This window comes from Cyclopterus lumpus, chromosome 24, assembly GCF_009769545.1.
Source record: "Cyclopterus lumpus isolate fCycLum1 chromosome 24, fCycLum1.pri, whole genome shotgun sequence".
Lineage (NCBI taxonomy): Eukaryota > Metazoa > Chordata > Actinopteri > Perciformes > Cyclopteridae > Cyclopterus > Cyclopterus lumpus.
The window spans coordinates 7,892,537-7,903,497 of NC_046989.1; the positions used below are offsets into that span (position 1 = coordinate 7,892,537).

The 10,961-nt window shown below is 41.1% G+C and overlaps 1 protein-coding gene across 1 annotated transcript; it reads left to right on the plus strand.

Moving 5' to 3' along the window:
* Positions 1-6,019: 6,019 nt before the first annotated feature.
* Positions 6,020-10,825, plus strand: LOC117727522 (visual system homeobox 2-like). The gene is made up of 5 exons (XM_034527885.1): positions 6,020-6,449; positions 6,881-6,971; positions 7,494-7,617; positions 9,392-9,572; positions 10,497-10,825. Exons 1-5 carry the CDS (start codon positions 6,020-6,022, stop codon positions 10,823-10,825), a joined length of 1,155 nt encoding a protein of 384 aa, XP_034383776.1.
* Positions 10,826-10,961: the final 136 nt, after the last annotated feature.

The window sequence follows — 10,961 nt, forward strand, 5'->3', positions numbered from 1 at the left end:
CCTGTGTATGGGAGCTGCCTGGTGGCATTGCTTAATTAGGCGAAGAGTTGATTCATTTGCACTAATTGACAGCTAATTAAAGGAGTGAGGGCACATCGGATTGACGGTCCTCTGAGCGGAGAGGCCTTGACTGCAGGGAGAGATGTTGGAGAGAGGGAGTTATGAAATATTGAGTCTTCTGGGTACCACCTGCCATTAGAAGTGGCCTCAAACATATGGAGCTGTGTGTGTGTGTGTGTGTGTGGTTAAACAAGCTCAGTGATGAAATGCAGCCTGTTGAGTCCGGCTGCTTGTGGTTCAAAGTTTTCTTAAGCGGCTATTAAAAAAAGAAAGTGAATTCGACGATGATCATCTCAAGTTCTCAAATTCAGTTTCAGTTCAGAAGAGTAAACAAATTATACGAAACAAGTTACAAGTTGAATGTTGATTTCATCGCAGCTGCATTCTGTATCTTCTTGCACTTTCAAATGACAGAAAATCTGATTTTCTTTTGCAAATTTAATAATAATTTTTCACTTACGTTCGCTGTTGAATTTATAACATTGTGTTGAACATTACAACATTTTAGTTGCTCTGAACAGTATTTCTTTATTAACAATGGATCAAAGTGACCCTCATCACTCAACTCTTCAGAGCGTTTTGCGTCTTTTGAGCTCATTGTTTTGGTGTTACAACCTAGAATTTTTGTTTTGGTTCACACTCGCTGCTCATCAGCATTTTCAACTGTTTTCATCCAAACAAATGCCTCATAAACCCACTGTGTGCTACCTGCCCATCTTCAGACTAGCGACTAGCTGGGGACCAGTAGTGAAAGAGCCTGATATTTCCCTCAGGTTGGTGGAGACTCAAACAGAGCTAAAAAGAGAGTGGATATTATCAGGACTCCAAATGAATGCTTGTTCATGCTCAGTGTGTATGCGCTGCCCAGAGGTGGCAATTAAACATGATGATCACTAAATGTCCTTCCATAACTTAACACCCCTAAACAGGCCTTAAAATTAAGTCACGTTAGATTTTAATCTAAATGTTATCAAAAGAGACGCATAACAAACAAGAAGGGGTACATTATTATCTTTGACAATAGATTGTGTTTCTTTTTCTTCTGAAATATAAATCTTATTATGAACAATTTAAAGTTTAGCCTTGTGTAATCAAGAATTATTATATTCAGCTAATTATGTACCCAAAAAGATTGTTTGCAGAAATGACGGCTAATCCACGATTGTCCGATCATTGTCTTGGCATCCGTTATAATATAAAAAACAATTCTATGTCATTCATGATGCGCCTCTCGTCTGTCCGTAAAGCAACCGAGCTGCTCCCGCGTCTCTGTTTTCAACATGTTGGCAGCGCTCCAGGTTTGGGACGCTGTCACGGGACATTAACACAAGTTGTCTGGAGTTTGAGGGTGAAGGTCCTGAGCGAGTCAACTCAAATCTCTCCCGTCCTGCAGGACGAGGGAAACGCTCTCTGCAGGAGGCCAAGAGTAGTCTGTCTTTATGTCTGCTGGTGCTGCCCATGTGAATAAAAAAAAAGAAGACAATTAGGGGCTTATTAGGGTTTTTTCGGGGAGACGTTGCTCACGGGGCGTCCGCTCGCCAGCTCGGCCCCGGCTCTGAGCCGCTGCCATAGCTCAAAACAGTCAGGGGCATTGTCTCACCTAATTACGCTGAAACCAGAGGCCCCTTTTTTGTGTTGCCATGCCTGTCCGATTCCCTTCTCCTGCCTAACTGCTCGTCCCCGTCCACTGTGGAAGTGTGCTAATTAGACAAGAAATGGGCCCAAGTAATTATGTCAATTCTCGTTACGAGTAACCACAATGAGGAATATTACTTTGTCAGGAGGGTTTCGGGGTTTGGAAGTCTCTCTCCCACGTTTCCCAAAGTATTTTCCTCATTACGCCGATAACACATCTGCACATGGAACGGGGGAATGTGGCACACTCGGCAAGTCGGAGACCGCGACAAACTTCAGAGCATAAATAGATGCACTCATACAGAAATGGAGACTATAGAACGGTAATAGCATGAAGTTATTGCCCTAATTAATGGTTTGTGCCCACAGAGCAAACTGTTGAATCGCCAGTGGCACATTGTTCGTGTTGTGAGAGCCTTTTGTTTCTTCACCTTAATAGGATGTTTTGATCAACGGCTGTTTGGTGAACCAGCTCTTCTTCTTAAATGCCAAGTTCTGGGGAAACGGCAATTAGCTAGATTAGAAGAGCCATTTCTGGCGCCTCAAACAAACACAAAGATGGATCGGACAGAAAGAGCTGCAGAAACTCATCACTGGCCCAGACTGTTATAACCCCAAATAATTTTTTTATGCTGAACTGAAATCATTTTAATGATCTGTTCTACAGTATAAAGTAAATGTGGACAAAGACAGAGGTCCTGTTTGTCTAAAGTAATTTGGCTCATCCTGGTGTAAACCTTTTTTTCTTTTATTGTGTTTCTTTGCAGCTTTGCTGTACAGACGGTTAGTCGAACAGCTGCTTGCTATGCATGTTGTTGATGGAGGTTCAGTTTTTTTGCATTATGATTGAGTAGAGTCAGGATGAAGATGCAGAATTGCCACCATGTCAGAGCGACTGTGGCTCAGTGGTGAGCAGGGTCGTCCTTCAATCAGAGGATCGGCGGTTCAATTCCCCAGCTCCGCTAGCCCAATGTCAATGTGTCCTTGGGCCAGACACTTAACTCCAAAATTGCTCCTGTAGCCGCACATGTGAATGTTAGTCCTGATGGGCAGGTGGCTCCTCCCATCAGTGTATGAATGGGTGAATGATGTCATGTAATGTTAAAGTGCTTTGAGTGGTTGGAAGACTAAAGCGCCAGTCAGTATTCAGTCAGTATTCTCATGCCGTCTGCGCCGCTAACATCTCGTTGTAGTTCAGTGTCGGTTTTTAAAAACTTGATTCCACTATTTTGTTGTGTGAACATTTCCGCTGACCGGAATACAGAAATCTTTGGCTGACTATTTAATCAACGTCTCCAGGTTGTAGTTTGAGATATTTGGTATTATGTTAAGCACTCCCTGTAGAATAAACCATATGAGTTTAAGTTGCTGGTGCATGCGACAGGTTTTCCAAAGTCGGACTGAAACCACTTCAAATAGTTTACTAAAGAAAAAAACTAATTCATGAAGCTCAGAATTGAACGTAATTTATTTTGCAAACTGGTTAAATGTAATGTGTTTTCCTTTTCCAGTTCCTATAAAAAATGATGAAAAGGCCATTTAATGATCCCTATTAAATGTTCATAACATGTAATCCCTTCCAGGACAATTTGGTTGCCTATATACCAAACTCTCAAATGATCCTCGCTTCCTCTCTTTGTGTTCAAGTGCTCATTTCTGAATTTTTTTCTTTGTCTTTTTCAACACAGACGTTTGTAAATGGAGATGAACCTTGAGTGAAGGAGGGTTTAAGAAGCTGCACTTGTGTTCAGAAGCAGTGAGATGTGATGCTCAGGATGCAACATTGTGTCGCTGCATCCTGAGCTGAGTGGAAGGATGTGATTCATGCATGTCATCTGTGCGTGTGCACGTGTGTGATGTAAACCTCATTAGCATAGCTGTTGGCATTGATCTCTTCATTCACCTCTAATGAAATGTCTCTATAGCTTCTAATGAGATGCGGAAGGTAATTTGCTCTGCCCCTCTCTATTTTAGTTCTTTATAACATATGGTGCATTTTATTTGTATTGATGCATTTTTAGCACATCAAAAAAAAAAAATCTTCTATTATGACGATTTTAATCTACCGTTGTACAATGACTCAGGCAAATGAAAGCTAAAATATGTATTAAAGCAATGTCAAAAAGGCTCAACAGACGATCGTTTTTTGACATTAATAATACCGCATTTTCACTTGATATGTATTTGTTTATCCCCCTGAGGTGTCGGCCCACGGTCTCTTTTCGTGCACGGAGATGCAGCGGAGTGATACGCGGAGCAACATGCCTCATAATTGAGTTGACCGCGTGAAGCCGCATCTCTTGATCACATCTCAGATTACTAACCGGCCCTAAATCTGTTGTGGGTTCGGCCGTGCCGACAGCCTGACGCACGGCTGCCAAACAATCCCGCCGGAACCACCTATTTATTTATTTATTTATTTATTTATTTATTTATTCATCACCACATGTCCCATTGATAACACTGTATCTGCGCTTCCATCGCGCGCGTCCACTCATCTCCATAAACTCCCCTCGTCGTAATTATCTGTCCAGATGTCCAAAGTGTGCCGCACATTATCTCCGAACGATTGAAACTCCGCAATAATTGAATAACAGCTGATTAGAGAGGATTAGGTTTGTGTGGAAAACAGAGAGAAAATGAGAGTATTCTCACTTCATTTCACATTTCAGTGGGTTTGAATTTGAGCTGCGGTTTAAATAGTGTGATAAATGAGTGTGTGAAGAGACGCCGCGGATGATTTCCCCTGACATACCCCAAATGTCTTTGCTCGTACTTCCACGATTTATGCGCGGAAACATTGTGTAACTTCTCAGTTTGCGGTGTTCGATTTGACCATTTTTAAAACGGGAAAAAATAGGAGGTAAATAAATCTGTTGGTGTGTCGCGCTCATGGCGTTGTTTGTCTCATTTTTAATTGCCACCCTGGTGTGTCCTAAATACCCTGAACTGGTATATTGTGCTCTGTACCACGTGACCCGTCAGAGAATGAAACACGCTTAATAATCTCAACAGATGCGCAGACTGCCACCAAAGACAAAACGTTTAGTGTGCAAACCTAATTAGAATATGCAAATCAAAGTGTGGCTTATATGGGACGTCAGAGAGCGCGAGTCTAACGGATCAATCGGTGTGTAGTTCTCCTAATAAGAAGCTGAATTGATTAATGAACTGATAGAGAAATTGGCTAATGTGAGTTTGTGAGTGTTTCTTTTAATTTGACCTCTGAAACACTTTTTTTGTTTTTGTAAATGGCTTAGCCTCTTTATTGGCATACTTATTGGACAATATTTAAATTTAGAAAGCTGGTAAAGAGCAATTGTCCACTGGACTAATACGATTGCTCATCTTTTAAATTATAGCCTGTGTTTCACATCATGCTGTTGACTGGTTTTAAACATAATCTTTTTTAAGGGCAACAATTACTCCCTGTATTTTGGTTATATAACATCGAAATAAACCTTGTACATTACCGACATCATTTATATTATAGGCTGATAAAATATTAAGCTTAGAGGATTAAATGTTTTATTTAGCAAAGCAACAGGTGTAGTCAAAATGAGTCTGAAATGACTTCTATATTTTGCTTTTCAGTATTTTTGGCTCATAACCTCGCTACTCAATTTCAGAAGGGACGCCACGGGTTGAATGAGGACAAACGTGCAGCAAATTAAGCTGATTTTCCTCGATTTTAGGGATTCGTCTGGCTGATTTGTTTCGGCTGTTCGACGAGCAGAGAAATTAAGAGTTACTCTGAAATAGGGCCGTTTAATTCTTCTTTCGTTGAGGGTTTTTACATAACGAATTATCACAAGAGCATCACACTTTCACCACTTTCCTGTCAGTCAGGACCAACACATCTGAAATTCAACAACAACAACGCCTCGCAGTGTTTGGTGTCATGGCATGAAGACGAATTTATGGGATCAAAGTTTAGATTAAGCTATAGAAAATAAAAAATAATTCATCTCGGAACATTCTGCTGTCACCAGCTGGAAGAGAACCCCCTTTTTAATATTTGACAATCCACCCACGTCCTCAGCATTGGCAAATATGACATGCTATTTTGTCAGATTCAATTGTCTGAAATTGTATTATTTACTCAACTGAAGCTTCATGGCCCCCCCCCCCCCCCCCCCCCCCCCCCCCCCTGTGAAACCCCCCTGTGATTGGCTGCCGCCTGTTGCCCGTTGGATAAAAAGCGCAGCAGAGAGGAGGGCCGAGAGATAAAGGAGCATCGCCGTGCAGATTGCATCAGGGACGCTGGCTGGGTGGGTTTCTTTTATTGGAGAGAGTGGAAAACATAAAGTGGAATCTCGCCGCCATGACGGGGAAAGAGGGAGTTGTGCTCTCAGATACTGAGAATAAACAGAAGTCAAGCTCACACAACAGCGTGAACCACGGGGGATCCCAGCCGCCGCCTCCAGTCTGGAAGATGGCCCCCACGGTGCACCGGCGCACCGGCTTTGGGATCCAGGAGCTGCTCGGCCTCAACAAGGACCCGCCGGCGGTTGCGCAGCGGCGGCCGCTGGAGGTTCTCCCGCACAGTGCGCACGTCCTGGCTGCAAGGTCCCTCGGACACGGGGGTCTCGGGGTCGGCATGGGTTTGCTGGGACCAGAGGGAATACACTCGTTTTACAGCCAGCCTGCTTTTCTGGAAGTGCTTGCAGAGGCGCAAAATGTGCACCTGCAGCCGCTGCACAGAGCGGCGCACATGGACTCTCAGATGGATGCGCAGCACTCCGCCAGTTCCGGTGAGTGTTGTACATCTACGGCCCATTAACTCGGTAACTTCTGATGCAGAGATTGATTAAGATGATAGTATGTAGAAGAAGACGAGGTGTTTATGAACAAGCAGTAAGGATTTTATTTTTTCGAATGCAGCTTTTATAGTTTTATTTTATTTATTTAAAAAATATTGGGAATATGTGGAAGAAAAATAGAGGCCTTGCTCAAATATTGTTTTCCAAATAACTAGTCCAATTTGTTTTAATTTAAATGTATATTAATTGGAGGGAAATAACTTGTGTTCAACATTCTGAAATAACAATTTTACATAAATCAATCAGACTTTAAAAGATACGGATTGCTTGACCATATTTCGTGGAGCTGATACACATTATCGATGGGATTGTTGTTGTTTGTTGTTCCAGTGTTTGACTTGATCCCTGCTGTTTCCTCACAGATTCCGATGACATGAGTCTTTCCTCCGGTGATCAGAAGTTCTCTAAATCCTCAGTGAGTCAGAGTAAGAAACGAAAGAAAAGACGACACAGGTGAAGCAAATAAAAATGGAAACCTACATAATCGAACGATGTTTAATAATGTTTATAGTATACAGTATATCCATTTTTTGTATTTAGGGAAATCACCTACGGTTACTTTCATGTGTTTGATGTTAATTATATTGTATATGGCATTAACCTTAAAGTCATCTTGAATTCCATGCTGTCTTTCTAAAAAATATATAATATTGCGTTCATTTTTCGTTTGGAATGATAACGATTAATTGTGATAAACAATTACATTACTACAGTGTGATTAAAATGAATAAATAAGTATCCTGTCTTTGTTAAACGAAGATGACAGGATGGTAGGCCTAATTGTCTTCCATCGTTTCTGACTGCATTGATATTTCTAAAATGTGTATGTCTTTTTATTTGATTTACAATTGAGTGCAAGTAAATATATTATTTTTTCTATATAATTTGTAGACTTATTTTAAATTATAAAAAATTGAACAAATGCCATAATTCCACATTTATTGAAGGGTACTTATTGGTATATTTTGTCTGCAGAACCATTTTCACATCCTATCAGCTGGAGGAACTGGAGAAAGCTTTTAATGATGCTCACTATCCAGATGTGTACGCCCGAGAAATGCTCTCCATGAAGACTGAGCTACCAGAGGACAGAATACAGGTGTGTTAATGTCTATATGTAGAGCGTATGTTCTGTTTTCATCTTACAATTCAAATCACGAAGATGCTTTAATGAGACAAAAAAGACCCATTGTTAAAGTGTAAATTCAGTCAAATCCATCAGATATTTCCTATTTAAAAAAATATTTGTCTACATTATTTTTAAAGTTAAAATGCCACAAATTCAGGTTACAAAGCAATGAAGAATGCAAAGGAAATATTCAGCCACCAGTCAGCTGCTCCATCATCATCCTCACAATGCCTTCTGCTTTCACATTAGCAGCCAATTCACCAGCTCAGTGTAATAATTAGTTAATTGAGGGGAACTTATTGCCTCTTTTGCTGTGAGAGAGCGGGCCGCAACCCTGAGATGAAATGATAACTACATAGAAATTAATTGGCACAGGTCAGCGGCTGAGCAGAGGGCTCTGACTGGCTGCTAGCATTTTAATTTCCCGTGATATTTGAGCGCCTGTCTCCCATCGATCGGCCCTGGAAATTAACTTATTTTTCAATCAGCCTCTTCGCCCCCGGGGTCACCTCTCCTCAGGAAGCTCCCACATACACACACACACGCATACACACACCCCTACACACACACCGCCATGCACACTCACACTGGTGCTGTCAGAAAGCATGATTGCTCATCTGAGGCCCATCTTTTTATGAGATGGAGGTTATCATCAGATCTACCTGAATAGCTTTCCAGGCCCGGCTTTGATCGTTTTTAATTCCAGGTCTGCGTCAGCACACACACATTTCTCTCTCTCTCTCACACACGCACACACATCCCCCCGCTATAATATTATCCTGCCTCCTCTGTCATTTTAGGAGGCTCATTTTTTTCCTGTTTTCCTCATTCATATTCACAAGGTTGCTGCGGCTATTGCGAGGTCTGGCTGGGTGGAAATCAATTTAGGCATTTGAGTAGCCAGAAGGAGAACACACACACACACACACATACACACACACACACACACCTCTAAGATAGTGTGTAAATGAAGCAATGAGGGAAATCTTTTTAAATATTAAACACTGAATTTCAGGACTTGTGTGACAAAGCCATTTTGTACCATACATCTGCAATTTGAGTAAATAAAAGACCTATAGCTCAATATAGGTTACATTTGAGTCAAATGTAATTAAAATAAGCTCTTGAAATTGGTAATTCTTAAAAAAATACAACTTTTTTTTTTTTTTTAAGTTTCCAGCAGATGTAATTGTTACATTGATATTTATCCATAAAATATTTCAACAGACTTGATTGACGGCATCAAACGACAAGGAGTTGTTAACAAAGCTGTAATCGATTACAAAATGAGAAGGTGGTTTGGAAATGTATCAAAACCCAGATTTCAGATCTATGAAAATAATCTGCTTTGCATTTGTTTGTTTTCCACAAAATTCTGTTACCTTGTTCAAAAAAATAAAAAATTACACATGCCTCCTCAATTATTGAAAAATGTAGAATATATATGTCTCCTACTTTACTGAAAAGGTGTGTGTGTCTGTTGCAAACACATTTGTAAAACGTTCTCCTCGAGCAGATGACTGTGGAAAAACAGCCTTTCAATGTCAAACTCTGCACATGCATCATTCTAATAAACAAAATGGATCATTGAGAGGGGGAGGGAGAGACTCTAACGCGTGTTCTGGTCCAGTCCAATTAATAATGTTGATTGCCCGGACCACAGAGAATATAACTGCATGCATTAGTTATGGAAATATAGACAAAGTCAACTCAATTTAACCCTTTATCTCCTTCATCTCTCCAGGTGTGGTTTCAGAACCGCAGGGCCAAGTGGAGGAAAAGGGAGAAGTGTTGGGGTCGCAGCAGCGTGATGGCGGAGTACGGCCTGTATGGAGCGATGGTCCGTCACTCCATCCCTCTGCCAGAGTCCATCCTAAAGTCTGCCAAGGAGGGCGTCACTGACTCCTATGCGCCGTGGTTATTAGGTAAATAGTTGTTCTTTACATGTCAACAAGGATCATTTTAGATTGATTCTTTTTTTTTAACATGTCACTAAAGGAAAAGCACAAATGGAATTTATGAATGCTGAATTGCATTAAGCTGCTTCAGGTCCTGGTATTGTGCATGCTGGCTCACTGGGACACTTTAATTATCAGGGAGCCATTGTGAATTTTATTAGCAACAGGTGTGCTCCTCTCACTATACTATTCCAAATATCTGCTGTGAAATTTTTTTCCTTTTTATTGTTTGTCAGAGATATTACACCTTTTTTTTTATTGAGGCTCATTTTGTGAAAATCAACCTTGCAAAGTCTCCTTAGAGGCTGACAAAGCACACATGAGGTGGTCATTTTAAAAGACATCACATGAAATATGTTATTTCTTATTCGTGTGTGTGTGTATATCTGCTGTTGGGCCATATTTTAGTGCTAAAATGAGAGCTTGTACTGCAGATCCAAAGAGAACCTGCCACATTAGTTTGTGTCATGGTGTTTGAAAAGCGGGATTAGGATGTATTCTAACAGGAAGTGGGAGCTAAACCCGGCTCAGGTTCGAAGCCAATAAAAGTGTCAGCATTTCAATAAAAAGTCGATACAGTGATAATCCTACTTAATCAGGACAGATTAGACCGTGTCCCCTCACGCCCCATGTCAATTGATTAGTTTAAATCAATTAGGTGCTTCTAATTGAATAAGAGGTTCCAATTATCTTTCGCTCTTTATGTCAATGTCAAATAGTACATGCACAATTTCATGCTTGTGAGGTAAAATAGGAGCAATTTATCAGTGAGGTTTTTCGAAACCTGAATGCATCAATACCTCAAATTAGGAAACACTAAGACAATACTTGCATTATCTAACCCTCATCTGCAAATTCTAACTCTAATATATTCATGTCCGTTTTCCACAGGTATGCACAAGAAGTCAGTAGAAACCACACACACTTCTCCTGGAAAACTCTGCAGCCTGACGCCCCCACCACCACCACCACCCCCACTCCCAACACAGGAGAAACCAGCGGACAAAGTGATGGAGGAACGAATTAAAGACACTGCTAACTCATCAATTTCTAAGGAGGAATTGAGGGAGAACAGTATCGCTGCGCTGCGAGCGAAGGCACAGGAGCACAGTGCCAAGGTGCTCGGGACAGTTTCCGACAGAACAAACGCGACTCATAAAGAGGAAGCTGAGGACGAGGCGACGGAGCAGGAAACGGCAGAGGTGTTGAAGTGTGACTGAAAGAAGAAAATGAAGAAACAAAAAGATGCAGGATACAGACTGATGGTGAAAATACCTGCAGAGAGGAGTTTGCAAACATTTCAGAAGTTTCATTGGTTGAGTTGATCCTCGGCGCATGTGGAGACGCCCATGAGCT

Excerpts from the sequence above, each read along its gene's own strand:
- LOC117727522 (XM_034527885.1), top strand. The coding sequence starts at position 6,020 with ATGACGGGGAAAGAGGGAGTTGTGCTCTCAGATACTGAGAATAAACAG. Across the intron at positions 6,972-7,493 it reads CGAAAGAAAAGACGACACAG|AACCATTTTCACATCCTATC; the intron begins GTGAAGCAAATA and ends TTTTGTCTGCAG. Across the intron at positions 7,618-9,391 it reads TACCAGAGGACAGAATACAG|GTGTGGTTTCAGAACCGCAG; the intron begins GTGTGTTAATGT and ends TCATCTCTCCAG.